This window comes from Drosophila simulans, chromosome 3L, assembly GCF_016746395.2.
Source record: "Drosophila simulans strain w501 chromosome 3L, Prin_Dsim_3.1, whole genome shotgun sequence".
Classification (NCBI taxonomy): domain Eukaryota; kingdom Metazoa; phylum Arthropoda; class Insecta; order Diptera; family Drosophilidae; genus Drosophila; species Drosophila simulans.
Genome location: NC_052522.2, coordinates 21302405 through 21324478, shown reverse-complemented (window position 1 = coordinate 21324478; position 22074 = coordinate 21302405). Strand labels below are relative to the sequence as shown.

Below are 22074 nucleotides of genomic sequence, written 5' to 3'. Positions count from 1 at the left end.
AAGGTGTGGGCCAATTGACTCTTGGCCTGCGCACGAGCCACCGCGCTGCCTTGATCTTGTGCTCAGTCAGGGGTTATTAACGCAATGTGTCTCGGATCTTGGGTATGGTATGTCGTGAAACGTGATCCGGCGGCCGGGAGAAAGGCGAAACGTAATATTAGAATGCCTTTTAATTAGCTAAGATGGCTCTAAGGCCGCAGGATTACATAAAGCACTGTTACTGTTGCCAGGCGAACCTGGCCGTTTGGCACGGCTAACAGCCAAGTGACAGCTTTAATTAAACGGATAATGGGAATCGGACGACGGAGGCATACCGAATTATCGCCGGCTAAGCTAATGCCAGGATTAAGCACACCGTGAACGGAATTTCATTCGGCAGAGACAAGTTGTAATTGAAAGAATCATAAATTACGCTGCCTCATCATCCCTGCTCGATTCGTACTACCAAGTCCGGCTAAATGTCTCACTCTCTACCATAAGATCTACATGGCCAACAGGCACAGCGACAGGTACAGATCGTATATACCTCCGTATCGCTCAAGATCATGATCGCAGCAGAAGCCCCGAGTTGAGTTATGGTCGGTTATGGCCAGTCACAAATTTGACTACGCGCTCATTTATGCGAATTGTTTTTGCCGACTCTGTTTTTGGGCCATGCCGAAAGGTTATTTACCCGCCTCCATGTCAATACAGAACGCAGATTGCCGGACTCCGACCCTCCATACGCTCCATAAGCTCCAGACCCTCACAGATCGTCACTAACGATACCGTAAGTTGGCAAGTCAGGCGGTGGCAAGTTAGCCCGGTCCTAAGGGGGCGGGGGCGAAGCTCAGTCGCCATCGACACGATCTACATAACATTTGTTGCGGCTAATGGCTCCGCATTGCGAGCCGCTCCAAATATGGACATGAATGTCCAGTGGCCAATAAGGTTCGCTTGGGCTAGAATTCGGTCCTTGAGATTCTCCAGAAAGTTGGCCTTTGCAAACTTCTCACAAGACCATTTGGAATTAGAGCTAGTCAAAATCGGACTGCCATTGCGTGTATCTTACATGAGTTCAAAGATTACATAGTTTCAAGATTCGTATAACATAACGATTATGCATTAAGATATCCCCCAGTAATATCTGTAAGATATTTATTTAGGTCAGTACCTGTGGGGAGTCCCTGTAGACTACATACATATGTGTGATTACGTCTTTGACCAACTTAAATGCCGATTTTATGCAATACAGCTTATAGCTACTTTTTGCCCACTCATTCAGGTGATCTGAATTCTAACTGTGGTTGGCTGAAAGCGCGCGCCGAACACAATAAGACCTAAGGAATCAGAGCGGGTTCCTATTGCTATTGCCGTTTCTAACGCCATTGGCGATGCCTTTCCCGCCTCAACACTTTGTATATCGATATATCATTAGCGCTCTTTTGATTTACAATCGCCTTTTGTGCGCGGATTTCGCTATTTGGCCTTTTGTTGGGTCGTTTTTGTGGAGAGAGGCTCCGCGAGGAGACCGCAAAAGCGGTTGGCTAATAGATAATGGCCCATAGCACTTTCCTACCAGCCAACTCGAGCATCAGAGCCCATAAACCGAAATTCCGCATATGCAGAACGAATGAAAGTGTTCTCCATCCCGCAGTTGGCTTGAGTGTGGATCCTGAGCTAGGTCTGTGGATCGCGTCTGCAGATGGTTGCAACCAACCGCGGAGGGAAGAGTTGTGTCCGATGCTAATGTCCCGTAATATGAAATCTAATTGGAATAATTATGAAATGGAAAAGATACTTACGTATATAAATGTGTTCCAGAATTATATGGGTATTTCTAAAAGTTTATGTTTCAGCGGATTATCACGGACGCTTAAGATAAATGGAGTTCTTACTGGTGCTAAATAGGAAATGAAGTATCATAGCTTTTGAGAGGAAATCCATAGACATCAGCAAGACTTCGAGCTATTTAGAACATTAGTTGTTGAAGCTATATACTTAACCTTAAATCCAGAAGAAGTAATGAATTGTGTGCCAAATTTAAAGGATGTTTCAGTAAATTTTCATGCAATACTACATTGCCAAAAATCATATAAAACGCCCTAAAACCCAACTGCCTCCCACTCATCATGTTGCGTTCCTATAAGTGTTAGCCGGGTTAGCAAACGCACATCGAACTCAAACAAGTGTTTGTTCGACTTGGCTGCCGTCAAACTGGTCTCAAACGACTAAGCCGGTCCAAAGCCCAACTTGCAGAGCCGCCAGTCAGTTGCAGTTGGTCGATCGGAGCAAGCGGACGTTTTAGCGCGAGAATCGAGAAGAATAAGACCGCAGAATTCAAGATCGAGGGCCAGCGAAGACTGAAGAATTAACGAACCTGAAGAATCGCGATCGCGTGTGCGTGGTTTGTGTGCGTTCGCGAGAGATGTGCCGCGTTTGATTACTTGATCAGAGGTCCAGGGCATCGAAGGTCACCACATCCAATGGCCGGTAGACGCCACCTGCTGCTGATCCTGCTGCTGATCATGCAGCTGATCGCCACCACGCCGGCGTCGCGCAGCCTCAGCGTTAATGGCAACAACATTTGGCGGCGGGTGCGCCTGGTGACCAGCCAGGAATCCGATCGCAACGCCTACCAGGTGCTCAAGCCGAGTAGCCGTAATGCCAGCAGCACCACCACTACTACCAGCACGACTACTAGTACTACAAGTAGCACCACTAGTACCACTACTCCGGCAGCCCCTCAGTCCCAGCGATCTGCCAAACAATTGGATCTCAATTTTCCGGGTGGCAATGTCTCCAGTGCTGCCCGTCTCGAAATGTCGACGGAATTCTTTGTAGTACCCACACTATCGGCCAGCAGTTCTAGCAGCACCACGTCCACCACCACACCAGCCACGCCCCGTCGGAGTTCGGGGGCGAAGGCGCGAGCAGCCGGCACCACTGGACGGGTGACTCCCGGGAGCACCTCCAACAGCACGCCCCCCAGCATAGTGTCTACCCACTTGCCCTTCGCAGGACTACGCAAGGAGCCGTGGGTGGTGCCGGTGCTAGTTCTGGCCACCCTCACCATGCTCATGATGGCAGCCTTCGAGATCTTTGTGCTCTTCAAGGCCTGGCGGACGTCCCCGTCGCGTAGGCACCTCTTTCTGGGCCAGATGCTGCTTCTCGGCCTTTTCGCCTGCGCTAGTTTGGGGGCCATCATCACCGCACAGCCCTCGTTGATCAGCTGCGGAGCCATTCGTTTCGGAGTTGGCGTGGCCTACGCCCTGGTCTTTGCCGCCCTGCTGGTCAAGTGCGTATTTCTGATTAGTCTAAATGGAGGGGTCTATCTGCCGGCTCCATACCAGGGATTGCTGCTCCTCTTTGCGCTGCTCATCCAGGTGGCGATCGGAGGGCAGTGGCTGCTTACCCAACCACCGGAGGTGTACACCACCAGTGTGCCTGTGATGGGCAGTGGCTTCCTTAGCACCACGGTGGCCTCACAGACCAACTACTCGGCACTGTTTTACCCCACGTCTTACACGACGCTGGACGGCACTCCGGAGATCTACACCCGGATAGCGGCGGTCAGCACCGTGCTAATACCGCTCTGCAAGACGCAGTTCTCGGAGCTGCTCTTCTCGCTGATCTACATTGTCTTTCTGATCGTCTTCATCGCCGTGCTGGCCATCAAGTCGCGTGGCATCAGGGACAACTACCGTGAGGCCACCTACATTGGGCTGGCCATCGGAGGAGCCATCCCCATCTGGCTGGGATGGATGCTATGCGGCCTGGCCGTGGCCGAACGGCACAAGGACGCTTGCGTAGCCTTCGGCCTGGTAGCCACTTCCGCCACGGTCTTCCTGGTGATGTTCATGCCCAAGGGCAGGCAACTGGCGGCCATGGGCAAGGAGGGCCTGTACGTGGAGGACCGCGAGGAGCAGTTCAGTTCCCTGAGTCGCGCCGGATCCGGCTACTCGCCCTCGTTCTTCCACTTCAAACCCATCAAGTACGGCGTGATGAGCGGCTGCGGACTGCCCAACTCTGCATCCAACACGGGCCAGGGACTCAGCTCCAAACACTGCTCCAGTGCCAACAATGGAGGTGGTAAGTCCCGCTCCTACGAGCTTTTCCCCCCTAAATGTGTCACAATTTCTGCCCGAGGCGTACGGACCCAACTCAAGCTAGATACAGTTCCATTTCGGCCCCATTCCTCTGCCCTTGTCAGCTGTCAGCCTCTGTTAATTTTGTAATAACTTTCTTTTCTTTCTTGCCTCATGTGCGCAAAGGGGCGGGGCTGGCAACCTCTTGAACTCTGTTTATCCATTTGCTTGGTCTTTCTAAAAGCAAAAACCAAGTCGGGGGAAGGAAAGCAAAAGTCTTAACTTTCAAACACTGTGAGCTTCAGCAGACTGTAGCCAACGCACAGTGGTTCGAGTAGCTAACATGAAAACTGATTCCAAAAATAATACACAGTTTTTAGGTGAGAAAGTTACTAAGGGTGAGGGCGATATAAAAATCATAATCAATTGTGTCCAACATCATTGTTTATTATTATTCTGATCATTCTATGTACATTAGTTTTAAATGTCCAAGTATAGTGCCAATTAAAACCCAATTTTGCACTCAATCAGTTGAAAGAAAAATCCATTTCTCTGCTGCGGGACTCTCGGTTTCATTGTCATTGCCAATGTCAAACAAATAATTAGATAGTTTCGCGAACCGCGCCCTGTCATTATTTTCATTTCCATTGGTTTTGCATTTCTTTTCCAATTAGTATGTGTGGCAATTTTCCTTTTGCTGCGCTTCATTTGCCAGTGCGAGTATGCAAATTTGAGCGCTTTCATTTCTCGGCCACTGGCAATTGTGGGCAATTTTTCGCGACGAATTTGCGTGGCTTGCAGCCACTGTGCGACGGCATTAACTGGGCTTAAAATTGTTTTGCCGGGCCGTGTAATTGTTTGGTATATTAATTTTGCCGACGCCGCAGTCGTCGTGTAAGCCAAGTGTAAAAAGAGCTCACATCCAACGATCCATCTGTCTTTCAGCTTTCGTTTTCATTTTCTATGTGAGAACGTCCAGGTTCGTGGGTTAGGTCTTTGATTAAGTTTTCGCTGCTGCGGCTTAAATCATTTCTGGCGATGCCAATAAAGCCATCAACACCGCTGAAAACTTATTAGTGGAATTTCACATTGGTCGGCGATAAATTTCGCTGTCAATGAGATTCGCTTTTCAAAGAGCAAGTGGAACTGACTTGCAATTTTCGGCCATTTATTAACTGTCTGGCAGAAACAATATTTGGATTTATGTGTATTATATTTATTAGTTTTCGTTTTCTTCTTTCTAAACAATAACAAGGCTCAAAGGGCTCTAAACTATTTTAGCTTTCTAATGAAAGCACAAGTTGAGTGGCTTATGTGTGTGGCAAACTGGAATGATATGGGGGACTTCGGGGAAGGAAGGGCGCCCACTGGGGGCTTCAAAATGTGCGTGCTTGAACCACGTAACACTTTACGTAATTTAATTAAAGTAAATACATCACAAAAGTATGATTGCAGCCAGCAAAAGCATTTCGAATGGAAATGGGAGAGGAAAACTTAAGGTAGTTCATGTGGAAAACGAAGCAGAAAGGCTCTGCGCACAGCGTTAGGCAATTGAAAATTTAATTGAGGTAATTGGAAGCGATGGAATAACTTTATAAACCTACCACAGGCCCATCCAAAGTGAAGATATTATAGATTTTTAAACTATTTCAAATCCAGCTACCTAATAATTTGCGTAGAGCCCAAGCGCTGCAATAGGTCTCCAAATTATTACAATGCATTGGTAGGCCCAAGTAGGAAGCGTTTTACATGGCAGCTACTTGACGACGACTCCAAGTCCAAATCCGAATCCGAATCCCAATTCCAATCCGACACAGTATGTGAGGCATGCAGAAGGGGCAGGACAAAAGCCGAGGTGCAGCTGAAACTTTGGGGAAGCTGGAGCCGAATCTGGAGTTGGAGCCACGGCCCACAAGCCAAAGTGCCTGTGGGCAGCCCAGGCTCAGAGCTCAGAGACTCGGATTCCGATTTCAGTTCCAATTCCAATTCCTATTCCGACTCGGTGCTCGGCTGAAGAAAGGAGGCTGAAGCAAGTGAGGCAGCAGCAGCCGGGGACAGACGAAATATAGGTAGGTTCGTATATAGATAGATAAATGAGAGATATAGTGCTCTGGCCCGGCTACATATATATACGTCAAGCTGTCTGCAATTGAAAGTGCATTTGAGGGGTAACAGAAATCAACGACGAACGAAAAAATAGGCAGCAGGCAGAAACCTTAAGAGCCAAAGACAAATGTCTGGAGACACACGGAGCACAGCAAAATCAAAGTAGGCACAGAGCTTAACAAGCAAAAGAAGCAAACATCAGCCGAGAGCTGCAATCGCTGCCATTATCGTACCCAGACCAGACCAGACCAGAGCCATACCTCAGCCCATAGTCTAACCCGATCCAATCCAATCCGATCCGATCCGATCCAGAAACATGTGTGTGGGTTGTGTAGTTGTCTCGCTGACTCTTCGACTCCGACTCCGATTCGACTTCAACTTGAGCCAGGCTGAGTGAAGTGAGCCAAAGGCAGCGACAGCAAGGGTTCCGGCTTGATTAAGGGCACAGAAAGAAAAAACTGGAGCTACATGTGGGCAGCGGCTGAAAATTTACATAAGGCGATGAGGCAAGAGAAAAATCAAAAGTTTTTCCCTTTTCGTGCCATTGCTCGGACTGATTGAAGAGCAAATGACTTGGGCAACGAACTTGATTTGGCTGGCTTGAGTTGACAGCTTAAGGAGAGGCAAATTATTGGATGTGTGCCCCTGAAGTAAGATGCAATCTACTGCTAAGGTTCTCGATCATGTGCAAGTTGAAAAACCATGGGCCCAGGCAGGAAATAAAACGATTAAATACCTAGGCCTCTGCATGGGCATTTGAACAAATGCAGAAAACAAAGAACTGATTTTTTAAATAAGATTAGCTGATACTAAACTATTTTGTACAGCAACTAACAACATCGCCTAAAAACTACTATTAAATCTGCTTCATATGGTCAAAAAGCAAAAGTAATAGCTACCTTAAAGGATGCTTTATCTTCGGAACTCTACTTTGGCAATTACATATATAAACACAGTAATTTGAAGCACTTTCATTTCAATCAGTTGCTTAATGAACTGAAATGTATTAATAAGTAAACGTCCTAAAGAACTTTCATGACCTTAAATCATAAAAATGCTCCAAATTAGGATTCCTACAACTGGTAAGCCGAAACCGCGGGGTGAATCGAAAGCCATTTCCAATAAATCCATAATATCGAATTTCCTGCCAAGCCTTTAAACATACACACTCACTGGCACTTGTGTGTGTGGTCGTTGGCAGCAAGCAGTTCGGCACATAATTCACTGAACAATTTGCAACAATAAACTAAACGACAGCTAACGGCGTTGACGCCAAGGAATGAGCCGGGCCAAAAGATTCCAGGGCAAGGGCAGGGGCAGGGCATGGCCAGGGGATCAGTGGACCGGGGGAAAGGGCGCAGACAGAGGCCAGCTCTCGATGATTGCCGCCATGAAGTCAAAGTCGAAGGCGAGGAATGAACGCAGATTGACAGCTGCAGCTTGGGTCTTTCGTGCACACAGAAAAATGTAGAACCCTTTTAAATGGATATACAAAGCTATGCAAAACCACTGCTTAAATAATGTTATTTAAAATCAAGAAGGAAGGATTGAAGGGTATAAAATTCCGATTTTAGATATTTAAACAATAAAAAAAGCAAGTCTAGGTTTTTTTTTGCAGTAATTATTAATTGAAAAAACTACACCAAAACGAAATTTGTATGATCAAAAATAACCATACTGTGATTTCTATTATATTGAATATGATATTGATCCGATTTGATAAAACCTAACCCGCAATCATGTGATTATGACGATGGTTGGGCGAACATGAATTTTGACACGGCTGTTGATAGTCATCAAAGATATATATTTTTCAAATGGTTTTTAAATATCGCCTTTACAGCGGAGCAAATGTCTGTCTTAAATCCATATACCATTGCAAGGGTGGAAAAAAATAATAGTAAATACTAATTATTCCATTAAAATTATTAAAGCTAGTAACAATATGGAGTTGGATTGTAAAGTTCGTTGCCTAAGTCATTTGTTTTGGCTAGCATAAAACACATTATTCAACGAAAATCTAAGGCATGTTTAAGTGAGTTAATCGTATGGTGTGTATTTCATTATAATTTCTTGCTGTGTGGGTCCAGGTTTGGCTGGATGCGGCGGAAAGGATGTCGTGGGGATGACCAGGCTGTTGCCGCTGATTGGACGAGAGTTCAAGGTTGCTGGGTTGCTTTAATTGAAGTCGCATTGTTGTAAGCGCTTCGGGCAGCTGTTAACAACGAGCGGCGCGATGACAGGCGGTGCCACAAAAATAGATACTCGTACATACTTCCGTTGCCGCTGCGTGATGTTATCATAATACCCTAACCCCTGGGCCCCGCCGAACGCTTGGTGGGAAAACTGCAACTGGAATCTGTGCGCAGATGCCTCCCGAGACGATCCAGTGACCTTATCGGTCCGCAGAGTGTCCCATCTTCGACTTGGCAATGACGCCACTTGGCCAGTTGGTCAGTAAGACGGACCGGGCCCATCAATCTAGGCATCTGGGCATCTGCCAGCGGTCTTTGTTCTCTCTTCTCGGCATCGCAATTTTTTGTAATTTTATTGAGTGACTTTATGCCAGGCAGCCACATACATAAAATCGATCATTCATGCCCGTGGAGCCGGGCAGATCCAACAGATTCGAGCAGACCTTGGAAGGTTAAAGCTTGTCGCTACACTCCCGAGACCCGTGCGGAAATTTTTTTATATTTGTCTTATATGTTTATCGATCGATGGGGATTTGTCAATAAAGAGCCCAGGGAGGCCACATAGTCATTTAACTGTGAACAGTCCAGAGATTGGCTTTGTATCTGTTATTTTTTTACTTTTCGCACACTTGAGGACCTGAAGCTTAGCTCCATCCGAGGTTTCGTGTGTTATTGATGGATACTTCCAAAAGGTTGCTTCATTGTCGTAAACCAGTTGGACCAATGGAGCTAAGCTAAAAGAAATCTCATTTATGTGATGAGAAGTGCATAAATTATGGCCATTATTATATTAGATTCTTTTGTAGAAATTATATTTTGCGCACAAAACTAATTGGAAAGTATTAAGTTTCTGCCTGAAGAGTGAACCCAGGTTCGTTCCCTTAGTCTTTTGTTTTCTCCATTAATATACATAACAATTATGCTTAATATAAGAGTTTAACAAATTGTTACCTTAGTCTTTCGTTATTTAAGTCGAAAATACTTACCAGCAAAAAACATTAACAACGATAATAGAAAGTACGATACAAAAGAATTGTAATGTTAATTTGAATATTATTTCTTTATTTACCATTACCTTTGTTGTAGAAAACACATTTTTCATTTATTTCCCGAAGTAAACATATAAGAGATAGCACAAATTGTTATATTTGATTGCCTGGCTGTCAGTTATTGGAAACAAATTTAAAGCAATCTAAAAAACACATCAGACAGCAATTTCCATCAAATGATTTTTGTTAACCTGGCTTTGTTTAGAGCATAACTTTGCCGTGGGGCACCCATCGAAACGCTTCGACCAGCATCAGCTGTCGAAAATATGACATAAAAAAGATTCGATTAGCCTCAATTGTTCTAAGACCACTGCCAGCTAACCAAAGACTGAGGCAACGAACTTGAAATTGAAAAACCAAAGAGCAAAAACAAAAACAAAAGAACAAAACAGAGCGGCGCGGGGCAGAAAACTTGACAACGATGATGGGCAAGATGATAATCACGATGATGACGATGGCGCAATGTACAAATCTGTGAAGTACGTGTTGTTGAGTATCGTAACCAACTTCAGTTTGCAGTCGGTCGCGGCGGCTGTGTATGGGACTTAATATATGAGTTGGGTAAATGCTGCCAGCACGTGCTTGAAACGAGCGTCACTGTATATTACCACAAAATTATAGCGGTTTGCAATAGGAGCCGCTGCCACGGATAGCCGGGCTGGATGCTGTGGAGCGATGATATTTAGTTTTGCCTAGAAGTGCCAGCAGCCGGCCAGCAGCGTAATCGATAACCAGTTCCGAATTGCGGCAATGAAACCGAAAGCGGAAAAGCCAACTCAGGTCTTGGTACCAGCTCTTAGCCCGGCTCAAAGCGGTTCAGTCCATCAGATCGCGGGGTGAGCGGATCTGAGGAAGCCGAGGGAGCCAATGAGCCGTGCGCCAATGCACATGCTGAAATTATTACGCTAAATTGGCCAGGAGATCGCCTCGGCCTTACGGTATATTCATCGGCTCGTGGTTGCCGCCCAGGGATAAAAGAATAAGTGCATATACGAAGAGTGCGATATGGGTCCGCATAAAAAGAATGACTAATGTAAAGTGTTAGTCCCTACTGCTACAATTAGCCATTGCAAACAATAAACAATCAACAATAGCTAATTTTAAATTGAATATACGATTCAACATTTTAAATTAGCTTGCATTCTGTTCTAACATATTTTATAAAAATATGCAATGATTTGAAAATCCAAAATAAGAACCCTAGGCAAATATTAAAAGTTTGGCTTGCGGTTTAAATATTCCTAGTCATGTGTACTTATCCAAATTAAAGCATTAAAATGTATAGATCAAAGAATTGATACTTAGGATTTCATGTAAAACTCTTAAAATAATCTGATCGTGAGTCAGAGTGTCACTTCAAATTTCTAATAGGTATAGTAGTAAAGTAAGCAAATGAATTCGTTGGATGTTTCCTTTACACGTTTTATTCATGTTGTTTAGTGATATCGCCATAAAAAAGTCTCCAAGAAGATCGCTTGATCGCTTTTGTGGTGCTTTAACCCTATACTAAGATTAATCTATGGCTCCTGGATGTTATACACGACCCAGCTCCCATCTCTGAAGCACTCACTTAGCTGAAATGTAAATTGAATTGTAGCAATTCGAAGGTCATACGCCCTTAGCCGAAATATGCAAATTGCGCAGCGTTGCGGCCATGTGAAAAATGCTTTTCTTCCGCCTCGCAATGGAATGGAAAACCTCCGAAGCGCAGTTCATGACAATGAACTCTGACTGGAGGAGATAGGGGGAGTTGGGTGGGGATGCGATGGGATGGGATAGAAGGGAATGGGATGGGATGGGATGGCTTAGAACGAACGTGGCCAATTAGTTATAATGCTGCTTCGTGATATCACAACATCTGGCAACTCACTCTCAAAGAGCCAGACAACGGCCAAGGCAAAAGCAACAACCTTTGGCGCTGCGGCCGCAGGCAGAAAGAAAGAGTCAACGCCGAAGCCACTGAGGAAAGTCTGGAAAAGCAAAAAGCCAGCGCTCGGCGAAGAAATTACTCAAGTCTGCAAAGTATGTAGCAACTAACAACAGCAGCAGCAGTAACAAAGGCAACTCGGCTGTGGCAAGAACAACAGCGGCGAAGGCAACTGGCCAACTGAGCAACTGAGCAACTGAGCTGGGCCTACAACAAAAACGAACAATGACAATCTGCACGTAGCAATCAGTCAACGTGCGGCAGTTGGTTTAACTCCAACTTGTTGCCAGCTAGATAGAAGATACTGGGCCCAGGGTGAGGAAGCCGATGCACTGAAGCGGGGGCGGGGCCGGGGCACTCCGACAAACTGCAAATGCAAAATGCAAAACGTGGCTCTGTCTCCGCCAATAGAGATGGGCAATTTTAATGAATTTTCCCCGGCCGGTGAAAGAGGCAGAAATAATTAAATGCAAGTGAGGAAAAGTAAAAACAGCCGGGCCAGCACACGGAAAGAGGAATTAAAAGTGGGAAAATAATGGAGATGGAATAAATCGCCCAGCTCAAGAAGGGGAATAATTCATAGGAAGAATTTCTACAGTAGCCGGAAAGACATGCTTTGGGTACATATTTCAATTGCCACAGGAACACATAACTTCTGTTGGATAACGCCAATTAATGGTGGTATGGATAATAAGTAACTTTTTATTTTTTAAAGTTTGATACAATAATATTACAAATAGACCATAAATTGGCATTTCTGCAATCCACTGTAGCTAATAAAGGGTTTACATACTGTATTTAAAACAAAAATGCAATAAGCATTCTTCTAGTGTCAATTTTTCTTATTATCTAGATCTATAAAAGGGAAAAACAATTTTTACACATATTTTTAAATAAAGTCAGGGGCACGTATTTCTGCCATCTCTAGCCATATACATAGGACTCCTCAACTCCTCTGGTGGGTACACCAACACCAAAGAAATCCAATCTCTAGAATGGCAATACATATTTGCACTTAATTAGCGTTTTTTGTTATATTTCGTCTCGTTGCGCTAAGTTGGCTGTCAGCTGTGAGCTAAAGTAGCATATTTAATGCTGGCGCACATAATTCATAATGGCCAAGTGAGCTGACAGACGGCTCAAATCGGAGAGAAAGATTTTCTAGTTGGTCTCGGCCCAAACGGAATTAAGCCAAATTTGCCGCTTCAGCTGGCGGCGGCTGCTGCTGAAAACTAGTTTCTTTTTTAACGCGAAATGCAAAAGCCTGCCCACCGCAGATACAGATACAGATACACATATATATGGAGTCACAGGCACGGATACAGATACATATACAGATACGGATTCCGATTCCGATTCTGGCACACACATGCAGTTTCATTTTCTGACACATAATTCCACATTCGTGGTAGGGGAAACAGAACAGAAGTCTCAGAAAAACAAGCGGGCTTAATTGCAGTATTTGCTCTAAGTTAATTAGAAGCCCAAGAAAGTGCCACGGAAAAAGGAGGTTGGCATGTTACAGCAGCTTTTAACACCGTTCAGAGTTCAGATCCCCCGATTTTCCAGCCTCTCTTCTCGTCCCGCTTTTAGTCGGTTTTCATGTCATTAACACAGTTTGCCACACTCGTTCAATTCGTTGGCCCACAGAGCTGTTGAAAATATAATAATAATCGTAAGTTATTGCCCCAGCTGCAGTCCGTTGCTTTAACTCGCATTCGTTAGGCTTTAGCCCTCTCGAGTGAATATTAACCAGAAGTTCATGGGCCAACTGGCTGCTGATTATGTCAAGTGTACCACAGATATAAAAAGTCCAACAATTAGGTCTGGTTCTTATCTAAAAGGGGAACTGGATTGCTTAATAGAGGGAAACCAAAGATTTGGCTAAACTTTAAGTTAATTTTAAGTCAGTTAAGGGGGAAAATCGCAACTGCTACCATAACGCACATTTTTTATTGGGCGTCGTGAAAAAATTGTGTAGCAAGCCTCTGGGTATTTTGCTATGCAAGTTTTTTTAACCCCTTAGGGTACTGAAGGTCACAGCTCCGTAAAATGGATAAACAAGGGCAAAAACTGTTTGCAAGTCCAACACAAACCGATTAAGATTCCAGTGGATATAGCTCGGGGTTTTGCCCAATACCCGTAACAACAAAAATAAATGCACACTAGTGGGACTGACTTTCTCCATGGCTCGAGGGTGCAGAGTTAGCCCATTGACATGAAATCGTTTGACATCATTAGGGCCGCCATAAATTGGCCGGCAAAAGTGTGAAATATGGCAATATGGGTAATTTCCTCGAATTGGGAACATCTGCGTCTGGGTTCGGGCTCTGGGTCAGGCCAATTAAGGCTGACCGTGGGCAGGATTGTGACATATTTACTGATTTATCTGCGAGCATTTGGCTAAGGTTGCAATCTAAGCACATGAAAACAAAACACATATATATATAAACACACCTATTTATTATTTTATTTTTTTTTTACTTCTTATTTGTCTTGTCATGCATACATATGTCATCAAAAACCACCGCCAACCAACACGACACTCATCTACAACATCAACAACGAAAACGAAAACATCCTCATCATCATCACCAATGCATCGACTCTATATACATATCTCCCCTTATCGTTAAAACATACTTCACCTCCATCATTATCATCATCATCACATTCAAACCTTGTCAAACGTAATCAAAAAATTCTCGACACGCTCACGACCCGCACACTTGCATATGTCATTTCATAATCCATTCGTGTGGTATCTGTAATTTTTTCATTACCTTCATGTTCATCAATCATTCGGAACCTTTTTCATTGCTGGTTGACTCTTTTGGTTTTGTTTCCGGTATTTTTACCTTTTCGAAACTTAATCGAATTTACATTTATTGTCAAAAACCAATAATTACTGTACATATATGTTTATCCTATACGTAATACTACCTATGCGCGTGTGTGGGTCACGACTGGTTTTGTTAATGGTTTGGTTACTCTGGGATCTGGGCACTGGGACTCCCAACCACACACGCACCCACTCCTCCACCACCGCACCACCGCACCACCGCTCTACCGCTCTACCGCACCTCGCACCCCGCAATCCGCCGACAGATCGGGTTGCTCTGGTCACCGCCGCACCGCCGAGCTATACGCGTATGTATCACTATTTTCCAGCACACCTGAGTCCGCACCCGTTCTGCTATTATCCTCCCGCACCACCACCACCACTGCCACCGCAACCACCGCCACCACAGCAAGCCGCACCGCCCACGCTCACGCCGTTGACCCTCAAGCAGTTGGGCAACTCGCTAACCTCCATGACACAAGCGGCGCAGTTGGCCAAAACGCTGCGCTATGCGCCAGGTAATACTCGCCGGTTGCTGGCCATCCCCTAGGGATATTGCCGTTTGTCTGCAGGGAGGGAGTCATCCGAAAGTGTGAACACATATTGTGCAATTGGGTGGATAGCATCCACTAGCAGTTTTGGGTTACTGTACTCTAAAGGTAGAGACAATAAATATTTATAGATTTATTTGCTAATGAACCATGGCTTAAAATATTTATTTGTTTAATGTATGCACACTTTACCAAATCAATTTTCGTTTAATTCATAAACATACAATTTTTTGCAAATTTAAATAGAATTATTTGAAACGGCTTTTCAAGGGGAGGGAAAACTATAAAATACACGACATATAGTCAATCGATGATTGTTTTATTAACTGAATTATATTAATGTTGGTAATAAATTAAACATAACTGACTTATTGAGTAATCAGCTAATGATTTAACCAATATTAGTTAAAAGGAAACCCTATACGGGATGTACTACCATAATTTGTAACCCCACTCGAGGATACGCATCCCTGCACTCAAACCGTACTACCCATGAGCACTAAGGCTGTTCCCGAACTCCGAATGGATAGTAATTCTGACTCTTTCCAGGCATGTTTATACGACCAGACGAAACGAATCTCTACACCACGCTGGAGCCCACGTTGAGCAGCAATCCGAATGTGTACTTCCAGCGCAGCGGGGCCGTCCATCCCGGCATCCTGTACTGAGTAATCCCGAGGAGATCCCAAGGAGCACCGAGCATCGAGAACACTGGAACTGAGTATTTTTTCTTAACTTTAAGGTACGGCTCCCAAGGAGCAGCAATAAGCGAATGATATTCCACGATCATTTCACATAGTGTAATAATTTTGTCATAACTGCTAAGATCTTTGCATCTAAGTTTGCGAAACGAAGAATACATATAGCGACCTAGTAGACTAAGGATCGGACCCCACCTGACCCCGGGAATTTTGATATATTCCCATCGGTCGGTCAGAGGGTTCGTGGAAGTTCGTGGATCTGCGGAGTGCAGTCCTACATATAGTTTAGCAATATCGACCATCTACACTGGTTACATTTTACACACTCGCTGTAGCAACGATTCTATCAAATAAGTCCTTGTAGGCAGTTACCTGGCCTCGCGATTCCTAAATAATCTTACCGAGTTATTTCTGGCTTGTGATTTATTAAAGTAAATTGTCCCTCAAAAGTTTTGATACCATTCGACCAGCTCTGCTGCTCTGAAATAACTCAAGAACGCAGGGGCAAGCCATCTGGATTAAATATCTCGACCAAAACTCGGCTCGAATTTGCGTTAAGAGCATTCAGCTCAATTGTAAAGTCAGTGAAAAGTCCCTGGAATCCACCTGATGGTCGTCGGATATATTTGTACAGATGTTTTGCCCCTGCGAACACACATACTCCAGTAAGTAATAGTAATAGGCTTAATATCCATTTGTCTAGCCAAGTAAAGCGATCGCTTAAGCAAACACGAAATGTTGTACATACTGCAATGGCCCCGAGCCACACACACACACACGCACACTCGGTGAGCAAGCCAATCTCAATAAAAGAAAAGAAACCGAATAACAACTCTCGATTGCCGCACAGGAACATCAGCAATGACGATTACAATTAACTATAATTGCAAATTATTCGCATAGCAATGCCTATTAACGCCTGCTTGGCCCACAGAGGGGTCGCTCCAGGAGGAGGACTCGATGGGATGGGATGGGATGGGAGGGAATAGGATGGGATGGGATGGGGTCCAAGTGCGGGGAGGATTATTGGATGCCGACGCGGCGCTACATGTTTCAAATAATTTGTTAACGCCTTTCAGCCGGCGATTGGTTTGGGTGCAGCTCGTCCGGAGCTGTATTGGACAGCGGCTGTATTGGAATAGATAAACGTTCGACGATTATCGCCTGGTTCTAAGTGCTCCATGGAGCTCTTCCCATTGCAAGACGCGACGACGCCTCTGACGACTTGACCCCATATATGGCGTGGAGCGGTCCAGGGACTACCACTACCACTACCACCACCACTTCCACTTCTACTGACCACGTCGAGTGCATGCTGAGGGCGTGTTCGCCAGGAGGATGCGAGGTGGAAGGAGCGCCTCCACTCCATCCCCACATTAATTAAGTGCAACAATGCGGTGCGGATGGAGTGGCCAGGACGGAGTGGGGCATGGCCGGCCAACATTCCCATCCACATCTCCAGGCAGTCACATCGTTCGCTCGTATTAATGACATTTCTCACGAACATTTTACCAGGGCAGTCAACACAAGGAGCTCTTGTCCAGCCGAAGGCACTGAGATAAATGCCTGGGCAACTTCACTTATCCGCAAAGGGATGCCATTGGAGTGCTTTCAATCACACTTTATGGCAATCAAAAGATCTAAATCCAATTACGTGGCAATCTTGTTTTCAGATTAAGTATGTTCGAATAAAGTAAAATCATACTATATTGACTTGGGATACTATATGAACAGGTATGATCAGTGACAGTCGAGTCGATATATCCAATCAAGTAGTACAAAATCTCAATCGGATGACTAGTGGCTATGGCTTTCATAGAAACAGTCGGTAAATTAATAGAATATAATACGAAAGAATTAACAGTTTTGTACCAATTTATTCCTTTTTTAAGATGTATAATTGGGGTAAATAAGCTTCAGTTTGTAGAGGCTTGTATACTTTTCTGTTTAACAAAAAGAATACAAAATGTATAACTATTTTATTACATCAAAATTATACCCCTTTTTGTTAAGTATGAAAAATAAAACTTTATAAATACTTTTGCAAACCTATGCAAACCATTGATTAAAGAGAACAGAAGACGTTGTTCCGTTTTGTGTTCATATCAGAAGATTCAATATCAACCGATTTTTAACATATTACTACTTTGAAAGTTTTTAAAATATTGTATACTTTTTCCGAGATGGTAAGCTCTAAGAGTTTTAGCCATGCGGTTTTGGACAGTGCACCCGCAGTCCGATGACAGAATCCCAGAATCAGTCCCAGAATCTGCTTCTCTCTTTGCAGCCGCCTGGCTTCAATTAGGCGCGCCTTCAAATCACAAGTCAATCAAAGTTGTTAGATTCGCCGTCCTCGTCGTCATCGTCATCGTCATAGTCGTAGTCAGGGAGTCATAGTCGTGGTTGGCTGGACTCGGACATCGTGGTCCCGTCGCCATCACTGGTGGGTTGACATCTCCTGACATGGCACACAATGTTGCAGGACCCAAAGACTGGGCAGCGGGACTGGGTTGTAGGGAATCGGGAGTCGGGAGACGGGATGCTGGAGCCTGGAGCCCGGAGGCGGCAGCATCAATTACAACATCCATGACAGGCACAGCGTGAAATGTTTGTACATTTCTTGGCGGCGCTTCCGAGGGGACCAATTAGCTCTAAGTGGGCATTTCAAATGGACTCCGGCAATTAGCCAAAATTGAAGCCAACAATTTCATCATGGCTCAACCAGCGCCCTTCCTCGTCCACACTGCTCAGGTCAGGCCCATCATCATCGACATCGCCACTATCATTATCATTATCGATCGTTATCGATCTGTCCATCGCAGCAATTTATTTGATCAATTCATTGCCTATGTCCGCTACCCGTACCTACACCTACATCCATTCCTCTGGTCCTGCTCTTCTATTTCCATCCCATTTTATGGCCATCCCTTGCTCCCAGGGGCGTACCTTCCGACGTGCTAATAGCGATTTGGTAACGCTTTATGGCATAATGTGTATGAGCCAGCCAACACGATCGCCATCTAATGCGGCTGCGGGCGAGCGAACAGAATCCGCTGGAGATGGACTTGACCAGCCGATGATACCTGACAGACCCTTGACATAAACGAAACTAAACTAATGAAATAAAGAAAGAATTCCATATTGGGTCATAAGCTTTTTGGATAAGCTTTTTTATTTTTTTTTTAAATAGTATGATCAAAAACAACATTCTTATTTATTAGTTTTCTATTCATTTCCTACTGTATTTAGCATGTGATATACTTGTTCGATTTTGATTAAATTAAAAACCATTGCACATTCCTAGTTTAATGCAGATACGTTTAGATCGGAACTGTGTTAACTAAATTGAATAAAAGTCGATCTTAAGCTCTTAATTTCTGTAATATTAATTATCATATATTTACCATAGAAGAACGACCTTATAAAATCAAATTTGATCTGAGGATACGTTTTGATACCAACTAATAAAGTTTATATTTTAGACCATTATGGAATCTTCTCAAACAATGTTTTATTTTCCAATCGGAATTCATTTTTCAACGAAGTCATAGTCCGGGAAGATATAACCCTTCATTACGCCTCGGAAATGTAACTCAATATCAATCAGTGTTTATATCTTTGATCGCATTAACTCGCCAAATTCCCGAATTTCCGCCTAGATTTTCCATCGCTACAAAGTTTCTGGGAAATTATAGCAATAGATGCCGGCAATTTGCTCGGGCCAACTTGGCCGACTGCCAGTCCTCACTGTCTCATCTCCAAAGTCTGGGCGACTGACGATCGCCGATGGGCGCGATATGAGGTATCTCCAGCTCCAGCTCCAACTTCAGCTCCATCTCCATCTGTATCTGCATCTGCGGCCCCATCTGGGGCTCCATGTGGCCACCGTCTGCGCGGCCGTCTAGTCGCGATTTTCGGCCATAATAATTCGCCTTGTTCGTTTGTTGGGGGCATGTGGCGAGTGTACGAGTAAATTAAATTACTCGGCGGACGCGCCATTAACCGTAACATTATCCTTGAATGAATGGGGGCTAGGCGGCGTTGGGTTGGCATTACAGCTATTATTGTGGTGCAAATGTTATGACCGCTTTATAGAGAGAGTGCAGGCCCAGAGCCCCAAGGGCGGCATCACGTTGCTGATTTGATGGGATTTTTTGAGCAGGCGGCAGCAGAGGGGGTTTGGGAGCTGGGAGCTAAAGTGCCGGGGCTGCGCGATTCCCGCCCGATAAGCTGGCGGTGGGGAGCTGGAAACTGGGCATCTGGCAACTGGTAACTGGTAGGTAATGCGTGCATTGACCGCTCGGATCTGGGATCTCCCATCGGATCTGTGGCCCTGGAGCGCTGGCGTTGACGTAAGTTGAAATTACATTCGCGCCGCGGCCCAGAGACGAGCGATGCCTTTGCTGCAGTACAGTTAACCTCGTTTAAGTGCGCCACGCACTGCCAAACTCCGACGCCCCTGGAAGCGGACGGGCTGGCTGGGTCCAATTAACAGTTCCCAGCTCCGAAGGAAGTGGATCCCCAGACCCAGACCCAGCCACCGAGCAGCCGGCCCAGAGCACAGTTTTGTCGCATGCTCCTGCTTAAAGCCTAAGTATAACGCTGCCAACTGGTTCTGGGTTCGCTGCCAACACCTCTTCCTCAGTGCTGAGGGATATTAAAGCCAAAACCGCCTCCATTTCACTGTTTCGATCACTGGAACAAAGGAAAGCAAATAAGACGAGAGTTAATTGGTTATTATACTTACTTGATTTGTAACTTTTGAATAAGTAAGAGATAAAGTTCAAAACTATGTGGAAACGAAAGTTAATAGATATAAGAATAAATTCAGGGATTTAATAAAAGAAATTACATTCAGTTTAGGATCCAATATTCGGTTGTGGTGACTTTCCAACCATGTTCCTTTAATCAATCCCCTTTCTGAATTTCCAGCCATATCCATAAAATGGTTAAACTGCCATTCCTGCTCCCAGATCCCCGCTTGGAGAATCGGCAGTGGCTGGGGCAGCAACAACCCGGCATACGAGTTTATAGCGGATGCGTAAACGTAAACGCATTTGGCTCAAATGCCGTTAGGGCCTTTGACTAAATTGCATAGCCACATGGGCCCCTTGGGCTGCGGATTCCTCCTCGACTTCAACTTGGCATCTAGCTATGCGCTATACGCTATTTGCTATTTGCATGTTGTCTGGTGAGACGCCAGGCCAGGAACAAGACGCTCCCATTGACATTTTGTCTCGTTCCAGTGCCAGGCCAGTGCCAGTGGCCGTGGCTTGGGCTCTTTGGAGTCGCCTGCCCTGGAATGGAGAAATGTTAATGCATTACATGGTTATCGATCGAAAGCCGCCCAGCTAGAAGGCTCATATTGGAGCAGCTGGCACATCCAAATCCCATTTGACGTAATCAAGGCAACAGAATGTGGGCAACCCGAAAATGTTTTGGGTCATTGATTCCAGTCGCTATCCACGGATCTTAACGGTTCTTTCTCTATTTCGTAATGGGCCAAGATCAATTTACCAATGCGCAGGCCGAGAAGCTGGGCTTTGAGTTGATCGCTCGCTGGAGTGTCTTCCCTTTTATGTGGAGTACGCGCAACTGAGCCCCCATTGATTAAATAACCAGGGTCCATATAATGGAAATCAGAGGAGAGCCAAAAAGTTAAGCAGATTGGAGAGTCGAAACGGGAATACCCTAAGCTTGATCATTTGAAGAAAAACACTTGCTAGCACTTTTATATTGGGATATAGTTTTGAAATTATTATTTTGGTCAAATAAGGCCATTGATTTTAACTTGGTTTTACTAAAAACCATTAAAGTACCTGTCATACATGGCCAACCAACTCGACAAAGAGCAATGTTAGAACTTTCAGTACAAACTTCTTAATTATTTTTTATGGTCTTCCCTGAACCGACTACCATCCGAAACTCTCTCGAAAAAAACCCATTTCAACTGCCTTTTATGGCTGGTCTTTAAATGCTTCAATTGAATTGAGATGAATTGGGTCAAAGTGTTCCAGCAGCGTTAGAAGGTAAATTAAAATGTGCCCACGTAGCTCAGCATTACAGATACAGATACAGATACAGGTTCATTGAGATGTTTCGTCATCCCGAAAGATGTATTTATCATGGGCAGGGGAGGGTAGGGTAGATGTGAATCGGTGAATATAATTATGATTTATGCTTAAAGAAAGGCCAGCAGCCACTTGTGGCTTGTTAGGAGTGATAATAACCATCTTATGAATAATGTATTTAAGCTGAAAATACCGAGAGCGAAACTGAGTAATTTATATTTTAAATGACTTTGCATATATATGGGCAGGCAAGATGATTAAAATCGCTTACGACCGAAATTCATCATTCTGGGGTGTCGAAATCGAACTCTGGTTTCTCGGCTCTTCAAATGGAGCCCTACTCCATAAGTACATTTTAGGCAATCGCAAAAGTCAATTTCCTAATGACCGCGATTGTGGCTTCAATCACGATCAAGTCCTTGTCCCTCCAAATCATCCCACTGGGATCTTCACTGCCGTTCATTGTATGCAAAATTCTAAAAGGGAAAATGAAGCGCACAAAGTCGTGCGCTAAATATAAAATTTAATATGGAACTTACACATGTTCTGCCGATGCACCAAATGG

General features: G+C 44.6%; 1 protein-coding gene and 1 long non-coding RNA gene across 4 annotated transcripts; one reads left to right on the top strand and one right to left on the bottom strand.

The window, feature by feature from the left end:
* Nucleotides 1-2224: 2224 nt before the first annotated feature.
* Nucleotides 2225-16267, top strand: LOC6739047. Of its 2 annotated transcripts, XM_016169104.3 has the most exons (3): nt 2225-4071; nt 14453-14704; nt 15287-16267. In XM_016169104.3, exons 1-3 carry the CDS (start codon nt 2466-2468, stop codon nt 15403-15405), a joined length of 1977 nt encoding a protein of 658 aa, XP_016032882.1. In that variant the 5' UTR covers nt 2225-2465; the 3' UTR covers nt 15406-16267. The 2 variants fall into 2 exon arrangements, with proteins under 2 accessions (XP_016032882.1, XP_016032880.1); XM_016169102.3 differs by lacking the exon at nt 14453-14704.
* Nucleotides 16268-18586: 2319 nt separating this feature from the next.
* Nucleotides 18587-21461, bottom strand: LOC27209201. Of its 2 annotated transcripts, none has more exons than XR_001601253.3 (3): nt 20956-21461; nt 20291-20735; nt 18587-20227 (listed from the first exon to the last, which is right to left on the bottom strand). It is a non-coding gene; the product is annotated as an uncharacterized LOC27209201 (long non-coding RNA). The 2 variants fall into 2 exon arrangements; XR_001601254.3 differs by having other exon boundaries at nt 18588-20133.
* Between the last annotated feature and the right edge of the window lie 613 nt (nt 21462-22074).